Below are 23,323 nucleotides of genomic sequence, written 5' to 3'. Positions count from 1 at the left end.
TTTGCACAGTTCGCGTCCAAATAATTTCTGTATTCATCAGAAAGTAACTCCAAAATAGCTTTCCTAATAATATGCTTTCTACTCGGGTGCTGAGAGCTCATCAGTGATAATGAATACCTTCAGACAAGCCCTGGATTTTTGGTGTGCGGGGGTGAAAGTCTGTCTGTTCCAGGCACCAGATGCTAAGCTTTGTCTTTTTCATTCAAATGGATTGGTGGGAAACACTACATTACCATTTTAACCATCCAGATTACCAATTCTACACATAATTTGTCATCATCGTTTGTTAACTTAATTACTGTGGAACAAGATAAAAACTCATTAGCACGTCTTTCACAGGGTGGCTGCTATCCTGATGACAGAGGAGACTGCGCTCGGTCTTCTGCTCTCTTTTAATCCTGACAGTCAAACACAATCAATCAGAAACTCACACAAAGAGAGTCTCACACATACAAACACAGTGTCACCCAGCACTCGCTCCTTCATCAGTGTCACAAATCCTGAGATAAATGGGAGTTGAAACACTCTGTTTGCTTCAGTGTTTCAGAGAGGCCAATACAGAGTGGAGTGGAGAAAAGGGAAAGAAGTACAGAGCAATGTAAAGAGATTTAAGTAAAAAACTTCAGAGACAGGTGCTACCATAGACTGTATATAAAAGATGTCCATTTTTCAGATAAAGTGTGAAGCGTGTTACACCTGCATTCTTTCTAAAAGCCAGCAGGGGGTGACCTCTGTTGTTGCAAGAAGTTAAAATTGTTGTAATTAAGATTCTCAGTTGAGTCAGCAAGGAGGATAAAGCAGGATATGTGAGTCAATGCATGTGCAGTGTCCCTCAGTCTCATTGATTTCATTATGCTAAGATGGTGGATGGTGGTTATGTCACCAGTGGGCTTCATCAGTTTTTTTATATACACTATATTGACAAAAGTATTTGCTCGTCTGCCTTCACACGCATATGAACTCGAGTGATATCACATTTCTATGCATAGTTTTTAATCGCGTGGTTTTACGTAGCACTTTCTGGCTGAGTTTCTGTGATTTGAAATCCTTTCACTTTGTCATAATACCACTAACAGATGACTGTGGAATATTTAGAAATGAGGAAATTTCATGACTGGACTTGTTGCACAGCTGGCATCCTGTCACGGTACCATTCTATAATTCAGTGAGCTCTTGAAAGCAACCCATGTTTGTAGATGCAGTCTGGATGCCTAGGTGCTTAATTTTATACACCTGTGTCCATGGAAGTGACTGGAACACCGGAATTCAATGATTTGGATGGGTGAGTTTCCAGTAGGTGTTGGACTCTGCCAGGGCTGCCCTTTGTCACGATTCTGTTCATAACTGTTTTAGACAGAATTTCTGGATGTAGGCAAGTGGCAGAAGGCTTCCACTTGTTTGGTCTCAGAATCTCATCTCTGTTTTTCACAAATGATGTGGTTCTGTTGGCTTCATCAGGTGACAGCCTCCAGCTCGCACTGGACTGGTTTGCAGCCCAGTTTGAGACAATCAGCACCACCAAATCTGAGGCCATGGTTTTCAGCCGAAAAAGGGTGGTTCACGAGTGTGGGGAGAAGGGAGCAGGCGATCGACAGATGGATTGGTGCTGCGGCTGCCCGATGCGGATGCTGTACCGGTCCATCGTGGAGAAGAGAGAGCTGAGTGTAGAAGCGAAGCTCTGAATTCACCAGCTGATCTGCATCCCTACCCTTATCTATGGTCACGAGCTGTGGGTAGTGACTGAAAGAACGAGACTGTGGATACAAGTGCCGGAAATGGGGTTTCTTTGAAGGGTGGCTGGGCTCTCCCTTAGAGATAGGGTGAGGAGTTCGGCCATCTGAGATGGGCTCAGAGTAGAGCCACTGCTCCTCCAAATCCAAAGGAGCCAGTTGAGGTGGTTCGGGGATCTAACTAGGATGCCTCCGGGCACCCCCTAGATGAGGTGTCCCACGGGGAGGAAGCCCTGGGGCAGACCCTGGACATGCTGGAGAGATTATATCTCTCGGCTGGGAATGCACTGGTGTTTCCCTGGATATGTAGGAGGAAGTTGCCGGGAAGAGGGAGGTCTGGACTTCTCTGCTTAGGATGCTGCCACCGTGACCCACCCACTGGGGTAGGTTATCGTTATGATGGTTATGTTTAATTGTCGAACACTCTCTTGGAAAACGAGAGAATTTCTTGCTCTTTTCTGGATATTCATTACAACCTGGAGTGTTTCTCTAACCAGAACTTGGAGAACCTGCTTCATTTAGCAAAAGCAGCTGAACTCTGAGCTGCTGGAGAACAACTATGCAGGATGAGGGACTCACTGAAGATACAGCTGATTACGCTCATTTATTTATTGTCACAAGTAACTTTTGCAACGCTGACATGTGCATTTAGATTTAACATTCATGGAGCTTTTTAAATAGACAACGACGGAAAGTCAAATCAAGTAAAGGACAAAAGAGGAAGGCAGATTTTGAGTGTGTAGTGGAGAAAAGCTGACAGCAGCAGGAAAAAAAACCCTGTGTGTGTGTTGGGAGTTTCACCAGGCAGCTGCTCTCAGTTTTGGCTGAATTAAGTTTGCACTGCAGGGGGCCGCTCTGCTCCAATGAGAAACACCATAACTGAACCAATGCAGTGAATGATGCTGAGTGACAGCCTCTAATATCCTGTTGATACAATTATCTGTACAACATTACTGCCTAATTTGACTTTAGACAGAAAAACAGATCGAGGCTCTTCAAAGAGAAACGGGTGAGAATACCTTTTCTTTGGAGTCATCTTGGAAATTTAACCTAATTTCCTGAAGAAAACTTAATCTAATTTAAATGGTGAAATGTATAGAGCTACAAAACATTCTGTATACTATTTATTTGGATTGATTTTTAAGCATCAGTGACAGCAAGTGTTGATGTTTAAGATGCAGGCTTTATAATCGTTTGCCTCCAGCTGGACTCACATGAAAAAGCTTCGTAATTTTGAAGAAAAATAAGCAAACAGGAACATATTTGTGGTTTTAAGTGGACAGAAACATATAGCATAATAACACATCACCAAGACAAACATGAACTGACTTCCATGTAGCAGTTTGTATTTTGTATTTAGTGAAATGGTAATGTGCTTTCACACTGCTGTGTGCCTGAGCTGTTGAGAAGTCACAGATTTTCACCAAACAGGAGGCATCGACAGCTTGGCACCATTTTCTGCACCAGCCAACAGACTGTAGGCTGGTCATGACTCAGGAGTATTTAGAGACCAGACTTTGTCTGTCTGGGCTTTTTTTTTATTTTATAAAAAAGCAAGCATTACGTGACTTTGGAAGTTCTGGTCACAGCATTTCAAAAGGAAGAACAGCATTGCAGGTTTTTTTTTTTTTAAAGATTTGTTTGGAAATGCCCAGAGTTCAATAGAAATTTGTGTGCTCTGATATCTGCGTAGATTCTCAGTCATCCAGGTCATGGTAGTCGTAAGAGCTTGAAAAGAGAGCAGCTGAACTTCTTAAAAGACTCTGAAGATGTTTCACCTCTCGTCCAAGAGGCTTCTGAAACCAAGAGGGAGTCCCAGGGATTTAAACCCTACGGGGGTTGTGCTTTAGGAGGTCGTTCACCTACTATTAATGACGAGCGTCACACAAGTGTGAAAAAGGTATAGGTCATTATCACGAGTGTCCTCTAAAGATTACATTGTATTTTAGGTCCATTTTATTTCATGAGACAGTTTTTTTTAAATGTATAAATAACATGTAAGTTTCAAGCCCTTGTACATCAATGCACCAGCTGTCTTGGTTCTGGGTCATTGACTCAGCATGTTGAGTTTATGAACTTTACAGGGTTTTTTAATGTCTTCTGATAACTCTCCATTTGTCGTGTCATTTGCTTAATGTCTCCCTCTCCTTAGTTCCTGGTTATAGTTTTGTTTATATTGTTAGTTTTGTGTTTTAGTATCAGCTCCCTTGTATTAAGTTCATTCGTGTCGCTGGTTTCATCATTTAGTTATCACATTTTATTTCACTGATAGTTATTTGTTCACATGCCTTGTGTTGAGTTTTGCTTGCCATCATCTCATTTTCCCAGACTGTTTGCACTCATGTGTTTTCCTCAGCTGTTTCCAACTCTCATTATCCTCAGTGTGTACATACAGTAAGCCCAGTCAGTCCTTTTATCCTTTGGCAGCGCTTTAGTTTTCCTGTCTCGTGATGTTTCTGGTGAGTTTGCTTTTTTGTTTTCCCTGACTTTTTGATTAAGTTGCCTTTTGGACTTGAATTGTCTTCATTTTGAGTTACAGTCTGCCTGTTCATGTGCTACGTCTGCATTTAGGGTCCACACTCCACTTTAACACCAGTAAAGTATATATTGATTGCGAACAGACTTTTCAGTCCAGAAAGAACAACTCTGGAAAATGCTTCGACTTTATTCTCCCAAACATCATTTGTGAAGACGATAACGACACCAGAGTCAGTTCAGATTTCAGATCACGTATAATTTTCACAATTATTCTCAACCCTGTTCGGACCCTGTCTGGTTGTTGTCAAAATTCCTTCTGACTGCTGTCCTCTACTCTGACATTGTCTGGATGTTAATGACTTCGCCCATTAATTTGTATGGGTGAGAGCAGTTTCTGCACTTGGGAGCAATCTGAAAAGATGGCCTTGGACATTAAACGATCATTTCAAAGTCTGCATAAGATCTTTAACCAGACAGCCATCTGTATTCAAGGCCAATAGACGGCTGTCAGGTTCATCTTTTTATCCTTTGTTCACTGGTTTTTGCACCAGTCATTGTCCCCAAGCTTTATAGACAAAGGGTTTCTTTGTATCAGTTAATTGTCTGAATTTCATGATTTTATACGACCTATCACTCTGCTTGGCTCCTTTGAACTGTTAGACGTCTGATGTTATTTTGAAAGGACTTTACCTTGGTCTGTATCACAGGTTTCTTCTTTATTAGGATTTATTTGGGTTGTTTGTCATGTTCTAGTGCACATTTGCCCACCTTTGTGCAAACTGGGATTTTTTTTTACAGCGTTTCATCAACTTTTTCGCTGATTCATTGTCATCCCAGCACCTAGAACGGATTTACACACACATCTATGCTCATAAAATATTTAAGCAAACAGCTAAGAAGACAGTGGGAATTCTGAAGCTCTGGGATTTGAGAGTGTGTGTGTGTGTGTGTGTGTGTGTGTGTGTGTGTGTGTGTGTGTGTGTGTGTGTGGCTGCGCTAAAGAAAACCTAAGAAAGCTAGAAGTGTTGGCAGCCTGCCAGCTCTGTTGACCTTGAACAGGAAGAAAAGGAAGACGACAAACACAGATGTCCCCTTCACCAACACACAACATGAGTGACCTGCAACAAATGTCCCTAATGAAGAGGAGGAGGATGACGAAAATGCTGACGTCAGTCGGAGCCTGCCTTCCAACACAAACACACACACGGTGTCGCAAACAATCTCACATAAACATGTAGATGCATAACGTAACTTCTCACAAATACACAGAAAGGATGACAAAACAAAATTTCCTAGCAGTCACAAACCTTCATGAGGAAGAAGAGCACCAGAATGACAAAGACGCTGACATTAGGGTGCAGCCAGGCAGCAGAGCGGCCCAGACCGACCGGTGGAGGAGACCCTGAAATCTTTGTCCATGTGAAGTTGTCAAACAGAGAGTTGATGCACTCTCTGGGCATCAGCTGGAAAGAAAGAGGACAGAGGGGGAAATGAGGTGAGGAGAGGCAGAAGGGACAAAATCTGAGACAGATGGACAGAGGGGAAACTGGTGCAGGAGGAGAAAAGCAGAATATCTACAAATGTACCTGATTTAAATTTAAGATCTTTTTAAAGGCACTTTAAATAAAATGTGAAGCCAAACCTGCATCAAGGTGAAAATCTGAACACTTTGATATCTATTCAAAATTAACCATAACATAAAAATTAGATACGTTTAGGAAAATGATTTAGTTTATTATTGTGAAAATAAAATAAAAACCTTTGACACACCCTGAAGTTGATTCATAATCATTTCCAGGCAGTGGTTTTAACCGACAGCAGAGACGGTTATACTTTAACCATTTTTTGTCAAACTTAAAATTTGGCTTGAAAAACAGCAGGCGTGGCTAACAAAGCTTTCTTCTTTTGATCAGCTGTTAAATCAGCTGATAATCGGACCTCCTGTTAATCATTTTCACCAAGTAACAACCTTCATTTTTTAGACAACCTCCAACTGTCTAACAAATATGATGACTTTTCGTGTGGCACACACTGCAAACTATATTCTGTATAAACTTCAAGTATTTTATTTGATGGTTACTTGTGTGTTATATGTGCGTTTGTCCTTTGCACCCATGCAGTTCATGAGTGCAGCTTGCTAACCAAGATTGCAAGTGTTAGATGATAAATTAGCACTCTGCCTGCTCATTTTACATATTACAGTAAATGTGACCAATTTCATTACACCGTCTATAGTTTTTTTATGTACAGGAGTCAGTCAAACGTAACAATGCATTCACAAATCTGTGAAATAAAAAGTACCCTCACACTTTTCATTTTCAAAGTGTGACAAAACTCGTTTTTTCCAAAGAAATAGAGGATTAGAACACAGGGAAGATATGTAAGAGGTCTTCTACACAAAACATGGGGAGAAGGTAAAGCAAAAGAAGAACAGGATGAGAAAATTATTGAAAATTAATGAGAAAGTCAAAAAGGAGAGGGATATAGGGGGAAGTTATAGCAATAAAAGGTGAAAATAAAAATAAAAACAAGGAGGAAACAGTGAAGGGAGAGAGGAAAGGAGAGCAAGGGAAGGAGGAAATATGGTTAAAGGCGGAGTGAAATTTAAAAGGAGGATGAGGGATCAGAAGGAAATGGACACGGAAGAAGAGGAAGAAGTTTAAGAGGGAAAAAGGGAGAAAAAAAGTGAAGTGAGGAAGAAAGTCAATTGAGATAAACAGGCAGGAAGTCATCCAGAAGGCTGGAAGCAGACGGGTATGGGTGGCCGTGTCCAATGAGTCATTCACTTCTGATGACTCATGAATGACTAATTCACTTCAACCGTTTTTGCTCCACATTTGCATAGATGCCTCTGAAACTGCTCACAGGAACAAAACGCAGCGCCTCCCGCATCTGCATAACGCCACTGCGGGGGGAGAAACAGCACCAACGTCATTTTGATTTCTCTACTTTTCTATTTCCTGCTTGAGTTCGGCTCGAATCGTGGTCCCTGAAATCCACCGTTTCGAGTGTGAGTGGAACTGTTGAGGTTCTGTGAAAGGCTGCTGTGGGCCTCTGCAGGGCTCGGATGTAAAAGGCTTTCCTGCTGCTTTTTGAAGTTGCGGGTTCATGTCTGGTTCACAACCCTTGTAGCATTTAATCTCCTCTCAGTGAGTTGCTTCTTCTGTCACTTTGCACCGAGCTGCCACGTTGGATTGGAAGGATTTCATTCCCCAAAGGGTGTGGATAAAGTCTTTGAGGAAAAGAAGAGGTGTCTGTCAAACATGGACCTGTTCACCAACTTAATCTTTTTCCTGAGGAGAAATGATTTCAATTTAGGCATCGCCCGTGTTAAAACCCACAGTGTGTCTTCATTAAAAAGGTGTGACGCATTTCTACAACGAGTGTGTGAATCATGTTGGGGTGTTACTGACTGACATATGCATTAAAACACATACCTGGTTCACACTAAGTGGTCTATTCTGAGTGCGTGTGAAACACATGATTAGCTTTTAGCTCTGGGTGGGTGAGCTGTTGATCTTTTCTCTTACCTTGAAAATCCATTTGCACACAGCAGGGCCACAGATGTGCATTAATATGGCAAAGATGTTCAGAATATTGCACATAGGGATATGTGCAATATTCTGATGTATAAGGAAAACAAGTTTTTAAGGCTAAAATGGTAAAACAGAATAGACAGTGTTGTGCAAGAGTCTTAGTTCATATTTTCCCATGAAAATGGAAACAGGTGCAGACATACATTTCTCCACCGTGGTCAACAAACTGCCAAGCAGGCAGGAAATGAGAGAAAGGAGATCAGCAGAAGGAGAACATGGGTCGAGTCAGGAGGCTTAAGTACGAGATGACAATAGACATGGAAGAAAAGGACCGAGTATAACAGAAAAACATGAATTTTACTTCACAAAACACAGGAGTTGGTTTATTATTGAGTAGGTTGAGTTAGTTTGGTGCATTCTCAGTAAGTCTTTGGGTATCAGAAAAACTTGATTTTTTTCTGTGTTATTTCTATAAATCAACCAATTTTGTCAACTGTTGCCACACATAAGTGGAGCATTAACGTCTATGTTAAAATATTTATTGTTTGACGGCCGCGGTGTCTCTTTCCATGCCGGGGAACTTTGAAAGCCTGGGCTCCAAGACTTTAATGAGTGAAGAGCCGTAAACACTGACACAGCTTTCCAAAAGAAACACAACATAATACTACAGTTATTCACATTATATTACTAGATCATACTGTGTGGCTCGTGCTTCAAAGTTAACCTTACAACATGGCTAAAAACCGATATGCCAAATTTTTATATCAATTATTAAAAACATTCGGGAGGGGATGGGTAGCATTTTCTGCCTCAGTGAGTCATGCTGACTTAGGCTACATCCACACGTACACGGCTATTTTTGAAAACTGAGATTGTCTGTTATAGTTTAAAAAAAAAAAATCCTGTCCACACGTACAGTTTTGAAAACATATCTCTGTCCACATGTAAACACAAAAAATGAAGTCAAAGGATGTCAAGAACATGTCAAATCCTAACCGTGAAGTAATGTTGGCCAATCAGAAGACTAGAAGCCTGTGAGGGAAAGAGTAAACAGGCCCTCACAAAACCTTAAGTACTTCTGATAAGTAGTAGTTTTTCTGGAAAGGCAGCTAATTTTGTGTTACTTTTCAAGTGCTTTCATCATTTAAAGTGTTAATAACTAAAGACAGTATTTTGGATTTTGTCTCACTGGGTCTCTTGGCCGGAGTTTATTCAATAAAGAAACAAACTGAAAATTTCACGTCACTCTGAGTGACTCATAATCATAAGTCACAGCACTGTGAAATATGGCTGGTGGAGACTCACAACTTAGGCATGAACAAAATGCATACAGCATGCATACATTCAATTTTTAAAAAAATTACATTTATTCAAAACCAACGCCAACGTTGGCGTCGGGATTTGGGTTTTAAGAGCGTCTGTGTTTAATGTAGAAGTTCACTCTGACGCCTCTGTCTTTGTAAATGGACGGACAGTAACTGCATGTTTATATGTAAGCATGTAAAAACTGCAGATAGTCAGATTAACAGCAACAGTATTTTGTCTCTATCCGCCATTGCAGAAATTCATCTCATGTAAACAATAACGTGGTTTTTAAAAATCTCAGTTTTCAGTGACCTAAAACGCCATTTACGTGTGGACGAAAGGTCCAAACGCATAGAAAAAGATGCTTGTGTATGTGTGGACGTAGCGTTAGATAAAGTAAGCAAAGAGCCAATTGATACACAGAGAGCAGAAATACACCAAACTCCATGAATCCAAGTGGAAAAATATGCAATAAGATGAGAATCAACTTTTAATTTCTTGTCACATTTCTCATCGCAGGAAACGCACTCGTTTTCACACCCGTGTCCTATGTTGAAATCAAATTAGAAAGCAGTATAGACTCACTACAGTCATCCTCCTTAATGTTCAGTAACATGAACGGGTTGTGGTTTGTTTACTTTTCCTTTTAGGTCATCGGGGGTCGGATTGACTTGTTCCACAGGCCAGTTCAAGCCCTCAGGCTCTGTTTTGCTTATGTGTGCATTCGGGTGTCTCATTATTTTCCAGCCTTCTGCCCGACTTTGCTAAACAGTGAGAGAAATTTGGCTTCAAGCAACCAGTGAATAAACTTCTATATATCTGAAAACTTTTCAGCCTTTTACAAACTTAACTGAATTCACTGCATGATTAAAGTTCGCTGGTTTGTCTCTCATTAGTGCTCAAACTAAGTGTTCATGTTAGGAGCACCCTGCGGCACTCAGAGGTCACGGTTTGTAAATACTGAACTTCAAATCCCAAAACTTGTGTGATGTGACATCAGTGGAGGGGACACAGCAGGCTCACATTTATCATGGCTACTGGTCTGTGATGATGCTTTGCACCAAAGGAAACCGAAGATCTAAGAGACCGCTGGTGTCGGTTTTCTGTGGACTTCAGGCCAAAGAAGCTCAGATCAAGCTTTCAGGTTACGATACGTATACGACTACATGAGGATGGTTACTGGACACCAAAACTTTGTGTTCTTGATGTAAAAACAAATGATTACTAAAATAAATAAATTAGCATGTAAATCAATTATTCAATATTCTATAGTGCTTACATAATAAACAGGACAACAAGCTATAAACTGACCTCTCCTGCCATGAACTGTCCAAATCCAGGTGGAAAGGTCAAGGTGGCGATTATCAGCGTTACCACAGCGGGAAAAAGCAGTCGGCTGGGAGGGAAAACAAAAGGAAAGTCAAAGCTCTGTGAACGAAACAAGCACCAGTAATTACCCTGATTATACCTGTGCATTAAAGTAATTAAAATACCCACAGTAAGGCACAGGCAGCATGGGCTAAAGTAAATTAAAAGCTACCACAGCAAAGAGAGGCTCACTGTTTAGTCAGGAAGCGGGTCATGGCATTGGGTCTTCTCATAAACAGCACCACCTGTCTGTTGAGGTAGACGAAGAACGCGCCGAGGAACCCACAGAAGATGCTGTACCAACGAGAAAGTCGGACACTCATTAATTACAGCCTTAAGTCATTTATTATATACATGTTGCTGTCATACATATCAGCATAGTCTCAAGACATTTGTCCAATGTCTGACGTTACATTGGGCACTACTGGAAGTTTCATTGGCCAGTGGGGAAAAAGGTGATTTTGCTTACTTTATAATGCAGTTTCTATTGTGTAGAACAGAGGCGTCCAACTCCAGTCCTCGAGAGCTACTGTCCTGCAGCTTTTAGATGCATCCCTGCTCCAACACAGCTGAATCCAAATGGTTGGATTACCTCTTCAGCCATCAAGTTTGGCAAAGGCCTGATAACAAGCCACTCATTTGATTCAGGTGTGTCGGAACAAGGATGCATCTAAAACAGGGCTCTCAAACTCCTCGAGGGCCGGTGTCCTGAAACTTTTCTATGGTCATGTCCAAATTCATGGGCTGCATCCTCCTGAGGACCCGGCCTTCGCGGTCTACGTGGGCCGGGTCCTCAGAAGGTCGGGTAGGCCGGAAGTAAACGGCCGTGAAATTGGACGGTCTAGCCTTCAGATTAGTGTCACCGCTGTCTCGGTGGAGTTTAATAAACTCGGCCGTCTGCTTCTTGCTATCTAAAATATAACCAGACACTGGCGTAAATTCTCGACTGTCTCACACTTCTGTTTAATCAGTTTTCTGCTTCACGTTTAGTCAGCTGTGTAAAAACCAAGGAGGAACCCACCCGGGGGATTAATAAAGTTTTATTTTATCTAATCTATTGTAATAACTTTAATCTCAGCCAAACCGATTTACTCACGAACAAACAAAACACTGAAAAAAGCCCAACAATAACATTTTTAGGTTGTCTAAGTGACTTATATATTACGTTTAACCCTAGCAGCGAAAGTCCGCGGTGATCTGAAAATGATGTGCCGGGAGTTGTGCCGTTCTCGGCCACATCAGTAACCCTCGAGCTCCCGGCTAGCTGTCGAGCTGGTGGGTAGCAGACGTCTCCGAAAACGTCGAAGCACTTTTGCAAATATGGGATATCTTGATAAACCGAGCAGATATTTGATGTTTACACAGCTACTTTCTCGCCTGAAAATATGTTAAAAGTTTATTTTGTGACCCAGAAAGATTAGTAAGAGTAATTTTAAAACTTAGTAGCGGCCGCCATTGTTGGAAACTGGAGTTTGGCTGGGCCGCGCTATGAATTCTGGGATATGGTAGGCCACGAAGGACACACCCAACCCATCCTTCAAATTCGGGGAAAAGGAGGACGCATTTGTCGGCTGCATTCGGAGGAGTCTACGAATTTGGACAGCCTTCGGCGCGTCGCTGTGACGTAATCGGTCTACAAATGCGGCCTCCGGAGGACGCAGCTCATGAATTTGGACACGACCCATGTGTCCCTGCTGCAACACACCTGAATACAATTAGTAGGTCATTAGCAAGACTACAAAACTTGACTGCACGCTGAGGTGGCAACTCAGCCATTTGACTCATGTTACAGCAGCTCATGAGTGAATGAACAAGGTGCAATAAAGGTACTGTTAGAAGTACATTTTTTCAAACAGTTACATTTACTTAAATTTACTTGAGTTAGGGGTTGCCAGCTCAGCATGCAGTCAAGTTCTATAGAGTCTTGCTAACGCCTACTAATTTTATTCAGGTGTGTTGTAACAGGGACACATGGAAAAGTTTCAGGACACCGGCCCTTGAGGACTGGAGTTGGACATCACTGGTGAAGAACAACACTGCACTTACAATTTAAAAAGTAATAACAGCTTTAAAATGAATGTCAGGGGAAAATGACGTTTCTGTTTCATGTTTAGGCTTTTTCTGAGCAGTTGGTTTGCAACGGTTTGCAACAAAATCAATCAGCAGCCCCTCAGCAAGTACCTGGTTATGACTGAGTAACTAGCAATCACCTTCATTTTCTCATGTCAGTCTAACTGTAGCAAACTGTGTAAATACTCATCGAGTAGAGGAAATCATAAAATAACAGCTGCAACTACATTTTTATTATTCGACTGATTTACTCCATTTTCAGTCTGGTCCCTGAGGACATGTTTGGACGTGCAGAGTGAAAATGGTCAAACATATATACTCTGATCCCAAAAGATTGATTCTGTTCATCTGGAACTGAAAACGCTACGTCCAGATGAACAGAATCAACCTTTTACGATTTAAATACCTGGATGATTGAGCATGCATCAAGACATGCATACTCTACTCACTACTTCATTAGTTGCATCTTGCTAGTACCAGGTTGGGCCACCTTTTCCCTTCAGAACTGCCTTAATTCTTCATGGCATAGATTCAATAACATGTTGGAAACGTTTCGAGAGAGATTTTGGTCCACATTGACATGATGTCACAGAGTTACTGCAGATTTGTTAGCTGCACATCCATGATGTCCTATTAGATTGAAATCTGGTGGCTGAACTCATTGTCATCTTTTAGAAACCTGCTTGAGATTACTCGAGCTTTGAAACACGACATATTATTCTGCTAGGAGCAGCCATCAGAAGATGGACACTATGTGGTCATAAAGAGACAGACATGGGCCCCAAAGTGTGCCGAGAAAATATCCCCCACACTATTACACCACCAGCAGCCAATCATACAATGCAGGATGGATCCATGTTTTTTATGCCAAATTATGATCCTGACATCTGAATGTTGCAGCAGAAATCGAGACAAATCAGGCCAGGCAACATTTTTCCAGTCTTGATGAGCCTGTGTGAGTTTATTGGCTGACATAAGCAGCATCTAGTCTGGTCTTCTGCTGCTGCAGCCAAACTGTTTCAAACACTGTCAGGGTGAGCTCTTCTGCATGTCACGAGTGGTTGTTTAATTTACTGCTGCCTGTCAGGTTGAAGCAGAGTGACCATTCTCCTCTAACCTCTACATATTTTCTCTTTTTTTGGACATTTCTCAGTAACCCCTGCAGATGGCTACGAGGGGAAACTCCCAGTAGATCAGCAGTTTATGAAATATTCAGACCAGCAATTATACCACAATCAGAGTCGCTTAAATCCCGCTTTTCCTTGTTCTGATGCACTTTCTGTCCAAATACTGGTGAGTTGGACATATGCCTTCACAAAGAACAGGTGTACCTAATGAGGTTGCCGGGGGGTGTGTGTGTTTGCTTTCTTTTTGCTCACCCAATGATGGCAAATGCTGGCAGCTCCTGCAGATCAAAAGGGAAATCCATACGAAAGTTTGTCCTGAACAGAGCCGTGATGGTTACTGGAAGAAAAAGAAAAAGTGCCCAAATTTATACCCTCGGCTTTCATTTCAATTCATTTAAATAATGAACTGGAGCTTGTGGTTATTTTAGTACTTAGACTAATAGCAGATAACACATTTACTGTGACATACAAACACAAAACTAATATGTGGTGTACTGCAAAGTCACAGGAATGTGTTTGTACAGCAAAATGATTGGTTAAACATCCACGGAGACGCGAGCGAGGCACTGAAACACTCTGCTGCTACATGAAGGAGGAGATCGCCATCTAGTGGAGGGAGAGTGATGTAACTACAGTACACACATATTGTCAGTGTCCATATAAAGACATGACACTTTGCTTCGTGGAGAGAGGGCTCCCTCTAGCTCATGTCTTGGAAAGTAGTATATATATATATTTGCACACATACCTGCATCTTTATTAAACACGGATAACACTCTGAATATGAAGGCACTAAATGTAGCAGCAAAGTATCCTCTCCAGTAGTTTCTTACAGCAAAGTATGTAGATGTTACCTCTATGCTGAAGAGCACACCTGGTGGAGGAAGAAAAAAAGAGCAGAGAATTAGTCATGTATCAGATGTGTACTTCCATCATCACACCAATCTACATTTAAAACCTCTGCAATATGGAAAACTGACTGTAGATGAACATAATTCAGATATTTTCCGTTTTTGACTCTGAATTTCGGTTTCCTGTGTGCACCAGACTGTGATGAAAATACCCAAAGCAGAGGTCTGACTGTCTTACATGCACTCCTGAGGGATATGAGTCAGACAAAGAGAGCAGAGGAGCACAGGGAAAAGGATGTGTACCTCCAAGCGGAGTACCGAAGCAGCAGCCCACCCCGACAGCACAACCGACCGTCAGGATGTCTGTGTAACAGTATGGATTCTACTGATCCAGAGAGGAGGAGGAGTCAGCATTGAAACAACATGTAAATAAGGAATATTCAATCAAAGGGAAATTCGAGTGTTTCCTGACATCAGCTTACCTGATAAACTCCTGAAAAAAAGGACATGAACCTGCTGAGAACTGCTGCACAGATGCTGGCAATGTGAACAAACGGGCCCTGAGTGCAGGAATGGAGCATAAAAAGAAAAAGGTTAATCAAATACAACAATGCAATGGTTCGATTAAATGAAACAGCCCACGAGAAGCTTTTTCATTTATCTGGGCTGACCCACCTCTTTGCCTACAGGCATGCCGCTGCCCAGAGCAGCCGTCAGACCAATGACTTTGGCGATGAACGCCTTCAGAGTCAAATACTCCTTTAGTACCACACCTCTCAGGATGGTCTTCAACTCTGGTATACCAGAACCTAGAACAGAAGGGTTATATAACAAAATAATAATAACTGTTCTGAACCTTTTATGACTCGACACACTTTCCTAACCTTACACTTGTCTCAGATGGCTTTGGTGCTGCTGTTTTCTGAATAATTTGTTGCAAATTCTCAATTCATTTTCATTCAGGGCATCAAACATTTCTGCAAGTGGCATTTTATGTCAAATGCTGCTTGCAGAAATAATTACAAGTTTTCCTTTGCAATTAGTTAGTGATGCTTGAAGGAAAAAGTTACAAAATAATTCCACATTTGCAGGTTGGAGAAAGCGTCAAAGGTTTGCCAGCCAGGAGACTGTGGTTCATTTATGTTGTGTGTTTGTTGTGCTTTGTTTCACTTGGTGGATTCGTTCTTTTTCTTCATTGTGCCTGCTGTTTAGGTTTAGACATCAAATCAAATCCACAGTATTAACCATATGAAGCACAATATTGACTGCACACAAATGTGAGAGGTCTTTTACAAACGTCCATATGTCCCAAGGCACCAAACCAAAGGACAACCTTGTGTCTATCTGTGAGACAACAAAACAGCAGTACTGTGTGACACCGTGAGAACGAAAACAGACAGAAAACAATAGCAATGCAAAACCTTTCCTCTGTAAAGCTGCTGTTGGTAAACAAGTATCATAAAGGGCTGAAAGTGTAGAAAATTGCATAGTTTAAATGAATGAAAAACTATTTTGTTGATCAGTTGTTTAATGGCTGCAGAGAAAATGAGTTGGAGATGTTCTCCCTCAGCTTCAGTTCCCTATTTTTTTCTTAATTTCATAACCAATAAGAACCTAAATATCTGATCCTGTCCCAGTATTTAAGAGTGCTGACTAAATTTGAAATGCACTTTTAAATCTATGGATTACACATTACGGTAGACAAACACACAGAAGCATGAGAAAGACAGGGGTACAGACCAATAGCTTGAGGGGAAACCAGGTGACAGAAGAGGGAGGAGAAGAGGATAAACATCAGGGGATAGGATACCCAGGCCAGGTACTGCAGGGGGATGTTCCCCCTCAGCTCCCCGTGAATCCACTTATAGGCTGATGCAGGAGGAAATTTAAGGAGGAAAAGAAAACGAGTGTAGAGGCAGAAAAAAGCAAAAACAAAGTAAATTAAAAGAAGAAGTAAAAGAACCAAATTACATGGATAGAAGGAGAGAGGGGAAGGGAAATGGTTAGATATTAGAAGAGGACAGAAAGAAAAGTGCTTCTTGCACAAACACCTGACTCGTGTTTTTGCTTCACAGTCCTACCTTGTAGACTCTTTGCACTGGCGTAGTCCATTGTCCAGCTGACCAGTGCCATTGTGATGCCCAGGAGAACCAGGAAGATCCAGTCCTCTCCCAACCTGGTCACAAGGAATCGCTGCACTCGTGCTATGCAGTCTGCAGAAACCAACACATCCCAGAAGCTCTAAACGTGGCACTCACACAGCATCATTTTCTGTCTTCACTTTTGCCTCATCTCACCTCTACACTTGGAGTAGGAGCGCTTCTTCTTCACAGAGGACGCGAGGTCGGGCTCAGCTGTTTGCTCCTCAGCAGCATCGGTCTCCATATTGGACTGACGCCTGTTCCGTTGCCTGCTGTAGTAGCTGTATTGATGGCGGCTGTGGTATCCGTTTTGGCCACGGCGCCCGTGTCCGTGCCGTGTCCTGGCGTGGCTGCGGTGGTGGGTCCCATGTTTCTTGATCTGCCTCTCAGTCAGCAGGCGTGTGGCCTCCCGTCTGCCGGAGCCTCCTTGGTTTTCTTGGTACTCCCCATAGAGCTGCCAAATGATCAGTTAACAATTTTTTGTCTTTTCATGACTCCATCAGACATGAACATGCACAGGTAGTTCCTGAGACAGTGAGAATGAGGAGTGTTTTCCTTTTGGCAGCCTGGCAAAGAAGGGTTCACTTTAAAATTAGACAGGACCACGTGTTGAGCCAAACGGCTCTAATGGAAACGGAAACATGGACTCTGCCTCTAGATTTATCACCGCTGGACAGACTCCATGAAAACTGTCCGCGACATCTGGGGAAGAGATTAATTCTCCTCTGTCGCATTTACAAGTGTCTGGGTTTCACTTCAATAAAGACCCGACGGGACTCAAAGTGGTGGCAAATATAATGTAATGCCTGATCTATGGACACAAACTCAGATTTAATTAATGTCATTAATGCCTAAAAATATTTGTGATCATTTTCTTCATTTCAGGTTATTAAATGTGTACACAGTTCAGCTCCACACAGATTCATTAATGCACGGTGCACTTAAATGCTGGGGAAACTAGGACACCTCTGCTCTTGTGAGATTGATGAGTTAAATCAAAGTGTGAGGAACGTTCTTCTAACTACTCAGTCTGGCTTGTCACTCCTATACCAGCCTATACATTTGGTTCATAAGTCTGGATAAATATACTGCTTGTGATTGGCCAAGTACATCCTGTGCAGGGTTGTATAAAGATACTGACAGAGATTCTGCACCACACACACACACACACACACACACACACACACACACACACACACACACACACACACACACACACACACACACACGTGTTTGAAAAAGAGAGCTGCTGAATTGATGGTGAAAATGTTATTGAATTGCCCAAGCATACTTTATATATAAATATGTTGTTTTAAATGAGCTAGATTATGGTTCTTCTGCTGGGAAATTACACAATATTGCAGACAAACGAAGATCAATGGGGGACAGACTAGCAGCTCATCATTTGATTAAGCATAAAAAAAATAACCCACTAGAAGTAAAATGTGTTTATATTCAAATATTTTGATTTGCACATGTGTGAAATTCTTTTACATGTGTTCAAAGTCCGTCCTGTCTCAAGTGCTACCAACAAATATTATATCTGTATCTAAACTACATTTTCAATGTACACAGGATGAGTTTGAACGCTGCAAAAGCTGCTATCACAATTCTCAATTTATTCTTTCTCACATAGCCGAACTGTTTAGGACTAGTTTGGAGTGCTGTACTGAGAACTCCGCCTCTGTTTTCAATCGCTAACTATTGTAAAATGTCATCTGCTGCAAAACCAAACAGAGGGAAGGTGCATTCGCTCTCTGTGGGAATCTCACTTCAATGAAAGGACAGACAAAGTAAAGAAAAGATTTTTTGTAGTTAAAACACAGAAGCAATGCAGCTGCAAGGAAAGCAAAAATACTAAACTGTAATTGCAACAAACAGAGTCGCATAAACTCAACTACACATAGTGTAGCCACCTTAGTGTAACTGCATACTGACAAAAATGCTTTGGTGCACAGTCAATACGCTCATCATATTCTCTGATGTCATATATTTACATCATGCAGCTGCAAATAAAGAGTATTTTTACTAGTTTTTTTTATATAGTATTAAATCACAATGTAACAATTTACTAAAACTAGTAGTTGAATGTAAAGTTTGACTTCACTTAATGTAATCTGAGTGTGAAACCTTTGCCATGGTTTCACTCCGTTACGGTGCAAATGTGATGCAAATGTGTACAAACCTCCCTGACAGGTGGATCAGGCCTAGTCGTCACCACAGTCACAGAGGTTGTGTATTCTTTAAATTTCATTGTCACTCCATAGATACAAAAGGCAGAGTAGATACAGAGATTCCAGCTCATTTACCCATTTACACTTGAACCATAAAAAACTCCAGCACTGCCCCACAAATACAGGACCGAGCCTCATATGTGCTTTGGTACATGAACAGCAGACAATAGCAACCCAGGAATATAAGTGACAAGCTGGTAAGTTGTCGCTTATATCACGTCCACGTGTGATCCTTTCAACGCCTTCTGATTTAGCAGGTTCACGGACAGGCTGACTGATGGATGGATGGATTTAGATACACAGACACACGTGCACATAAGGCGCTGGACATGCTGTGTGTCTGTGTGTGTTTGTGTGCATAGATGGCAGTCAATGCATGGTGAAACCTGAGCAGCATAACACACAAAGTACTACAACTGAATGCCTGCACACAGCACAGGCTCAAACAACAGAGCACAGGCTCAAACAACAGAGCAAGGCACGGACGACTTGACTCAAAGCTCATGTGATAAAAGTTAAAAGGATCACACGTGCAGCACTCTTTTAATCTAAGCAGCAGTTAAATTGGGTGAAACAAGCTTTTAAAATACAAAAGCACATTACAAAAAGATGCTTTGTGCATTCTACACAAGGAGTTTCTCATAATTTCCATAACATGCAAACAGATGGTGCGAAGGAATCCTGAATTAAAATTGTTGAATCAATACTATAACAGAAAAAATGTGGACAAATTGGTTATTAGGATGACAAACATTAAAAACATTCTGAATTTAAGAGATTCAAATCTCACACATACTAATGATGTGCAAAGTTTTTGAGTCACACTTCATTTCTTGTATTTTGCTAGGAAAATGGATAAGAGGCAAATAAAGTTGGAAAAAGAGTAAAAAGAGTATACACGGCGAAAACGGAGGTTGTAGAATTCCAACGAGCATGAAAGCCAATAGTTGGTATGACTGCCTTTATCCTTCAACACAGCCTGAACTGTCTCAGGCAAAAAAGTGTCATATCTGAGTATTAGTGATGCAGTGATGCCACACACTGACAATCCTGAGCACAACAACAAGACAAACCCAGTCACTGAGGATGAGAGCAGCATGTCTGCCTTCAATTACAATTTAGCACCGAGGAAGTGAGCTGCTTCAACAACCTCCAGCGAAGAACAAAAATATGTAAAATATGCAATAAAAGCACTCAAGTTAAACACGGAAACAACAAACAGGCTAAGACGTGCATGAGAATATGAGGGTGAGAACTGGTCATATGCAACCAAAAGTAAACAAATGACTCAGTCGAGGACTGGCTTGCTGCATGCCATGTGACAGGAAGAGGAAGAGAAACGATGGATGGACTGGTGCTCTACTGATGCAATTACATGCAGAAAACGAAAGCTTTCAGCAAGTGGTTAAAAAACGTTATCCAAGGAAGAAGTTATTGTTTTTAAAAAACAGTGTTAAGCAGTTACTTTTACATCCAATTTTCAGGGAAAATTCTACTTGTACCAGATTTGACTTCTGCTGTGTCACTGCTGCTACAATGTTGCTGCTGCTGACACCTTGTGGCAGTAGATTCACACTTGGCAGTATGCAATCAATAGAAATGAAGGCCTTAAAATGTTCTTTATTTATAACTTGGCATCCTTAGCCTTTCCTCTTACTTTCCTTCTTCTCTTTCCTTCTTGAGAGCCTGAGATGATTTATGAGGCTTTGGCTCAACTGACCAACTAAAATTGTTTCTTTGCTAAGTTGTCTGTTATGTGTTGACACAACATTCATTCATCCCTTAAGTGCTTAAATAGGCCAGTGTTAAGCGATTACCTGGAGTAAGAAAAGTAAAAGGACTAATGAAAAAGCAGCCAACGTCCAAAGACAACGTTTGAAAGACCTTAAGAAATCCCGGAGAATTACTGCTCTTTACTTACTTTTAAAAATTCCACGAACGTCTAGCTGCTTGGAAGCAAGAATCAAAGACATGAGGTGTGGTTCAAGACTTGTGCGCAGTACTGTATGTTGTCAGAAATCTGACACTGTCCCCTTTACCTCTTTCCTGTTTTCCTCTTGACCACTGAAACTCTACTCTGCACTAATCACTTGTGCCCCCTTCCTTCACTGCACCCTACTCTTATTCCTTTCTTCACCACTCTCTCTCTCTTTGCCGCTGAAACACTACTCTGGGCTAAATTTAGGACCAGTGTGATCCAATATTCCTCATTACATTTCCCACACCTCTCTCCTACCATCGTACATTTCAATGCCTCATCGTATTCCACGGTTTTTCCCATGTCTCACATTCATTTATTCTGTGTTCTTCTAACTGGGTCCTGTTCGCTTTGGGAATACATCGAAAGGAAGTATGAAGGGATTAAAACTGCTCCAAAACACTCAGTATATCAAAGACAGACGTACCTCTGGGTCTGAAAAGTGGGACAATTGCCAAAAAAATGCAATATTTCAAACAGCCAACAGGGAGCGACTCTTATTAAGAAAAGACGTCCGTTTTCATAACAATCAATAGAGAAACAACACTACTTCTGCACTGATTTATGACCTCAGTAAACACTTTCTTAATGAGCTCATGGGCTCGGTGGTTAGTTTTGAGGCTCATTTAAGAAATTCTATATTTTTTTCAAATTATATAACATTTATAGAGAATGCCATGCCAAACCTGTGTGGTTACTTTGTGATTGACAGGTCATCACCATATATGCACACAGTGTCCAGGTTTTTTAGTCAGACTGACCTCTTAACTTGGCAAATGTTTTAAATGGGACAAATGCCTTTTTGATCTGTTGTTGTGCTTGTTGGCATGAAGTACCTACAGCTGGACAGTGGCAACTTAACTTCTTATAATAAGGAGTTGGTAGGGCCAGCCAGGACAGACTGGAACTGGGCCACCTATCATATGGTGGACGGGCTGTCACGTGGCGAGAGGCGTGGTACACCCTGGGCAGGTTATCAGCCTGCCGTAGGGCTAACACAGAGATAGACAACCATTCACACTCAGATTCACACCTATATCCAATTTAGAATTGGACTGTGGGAGGAAGCTGGAGAACCCAGAGAGAACCCACCCATGCAGACTACACACAGGAAAACCAGGCCAGATGGAGGAGCAGAGATGGAGCAGGATCTTCTTCCTGTGACACAACAGTGCTAACCACTGATTATCTATACAAATATTGCAAAAGAAACTCAATGAAATGTTCATGTTTTCTGTGCATTTCATAAACAGAACAGAAAAAAGAAAAAATCAGGAAACCATGAATCTGATACATTTTCTGTCTCTAACCACACTGCTCTGGAAGATAATTAGAGGTTTTTGTTCTTTTTGGATAATTTACTAATATTTTTCCCAACTGAATTATGTCACATCATGAGCAGGTATCGCTCTGTACAGAGAGGGATTTATATAACAATGTGAGTTAAGCCACTATATGTCGTCATGTGCAGTCAAAGCCGACGCATATGAAGCGTTTCTAAAATAGAGGCCGGTTTAACTCCACGCATTCTCTGCATGACTGCCAGCTCTCCTCTCCGGCCACGTGTCCTGATTGTAAGAAATCGCTGTCAGTTTTTTTATTATCAAATTTAAAAAAGGACACATAAGAAATGGGAAAGATGTTACCACAGCCTGCATAGCATCCAAAAGCACAAACACACACACACGACAGATTAGATAACTTTGCACTCTCTCAGGTACTCGTAGGCGTACGATTTCAACAGCCATTAAATTCTATAGGTCACTCTGATCACCAGCCTTCACATTCCAGCCTCTCAACACCACTGAGGAGGGCTGCTGTATGGCTTAGTCTGTCAGAGTGATTTTTTTAATATATATATTTTTATTTGCTTTTAACTAACCATGATTTAAGCAGGAAAATAACTCAGGAGATTAAAAAGACAGCACTGCAATCAAAGGCAGCTTCACGGACGAGTATCTTACAAGTACACAAAGCAAAAATACAGAAAGTATAAATAAAATAGACATTCAGAAAGGTCTGAGAGTGTGGGGATTTCAATCCTAATTTGATAGGCTTTAAATATTCAGCAGTGTAAAGTAAAAAAAACAAGCTACCTCTAAAACTTGTGATGTCACTTAAAGGAGTCATTATTTATGAAAGCAAAGAATGTTCATTTCCATCTAATACAGCATGAAATTGAATTCATGGATTCATAATAACAATTTTCAGTATACAGATACGTGTACAAAGGCATATTGTCAGCAGTCATCACTCTTATGTTCCACTGTTTGTTACCTAATGAACATTTATGATGTTTAAAAGACTGTTAAAACTGTTATCCTGGCAACTAAAGCCAAAAAGAGTTTAACATTTCTCTTCTTAACACACTGAAATACACTCATGTGTACCACTCGCTTCACAAACCAGTATAATGTGGCATGTATGTGTCAGTAACAGCATGGGAGATTTCTGTTTCCCAGTTGTGTACCAGGGTTTCTAACTTTTCTTATCATTATATTATTC

The 23,323-nt window shown here is 41.2% G+C and overlaps 1 protein-coding gene across 2 annotated transcripts in view; it reads right to left on the bottom strand.

Annotated features, from left to right (window-relative positions):
• The window catches only part of LOC102290737 (chloride channel protein 1), a 54,701-nt gene that overhangs the window by 29,788 nt on the left and 1,590 nt on the right, over positions 1 to 23,323 (bottom strand). Inside the window, exons 2-12 of one of the 2 annotated variants that reach the window (XM_005933777.2) lie at positions 16,763 to 17,060; positions 16,547 to 16,678; positions 16,206 to 16,334; positions 15,141 to 15,274; positions 14,948 to 15,025; positions 14,769 to 14,847; positions 14,363 to 14,488; positions 13,867 to 13,951; positions 10,610 to 10,711; positions 10,361 to 10,445; positions 5,516 to 5,671 (exon numbers count right to left, since the gene is read on the bottom strand). In XM_005933777.2, the coding sequence (XP_005933839.1) occupies positions 5,516 to 5,671; positions 10,361 to 10,445; positions 10,610 to 10,711; positions 13,867 to 13,951; positions 14,363 to 14,488; positions 14,769 to 14,847; positions 14,948 to 15,025; positions 15,141 to 15,274; positions 16,206 to 16,334; positions 16,547 to 16,678; positions 16,763 to 17,060 (1,404 nt within the window). The remainder of the gene's footprint in view (positions 1 to 5,515; positions 5,672 to 10,360; positions 10,446 to 10,609; positions 10,712 to 13,866; positions 13,952 to 14,362; positions 14,489 to 14,768; positions 14,848 to 14,947; positions 15,026 to 15,140; positions 15,275 to 16,205; positions 16,335 to 16,546; positions 16,679 to 16,762; positions 17,061 to 23,323) is intronic. The other variant, XM_042225307.1, reaches the window with a different exon arrangement.

The sequence above is a fragment of the Haplochromis burtoni genome, unplaced genomic scaffold (assembly GCF_018398535.1).
Source record: "Haplochromis burtoni strain Fernald_Lab_line unplaced genomic scaffold, NCSU_Asbu1 Contig_168, whole genome shotgun sequence".
Lineage (NCBI taxonomy): Eukaryota > Metazoa > Chordata > Actinopteri > Cichliformes > Cichlidae > Haplochromis > Haplochromis burtoni.
This window is presented reverse-complemented; position numbering and strand designations above follow the sequence as displayed.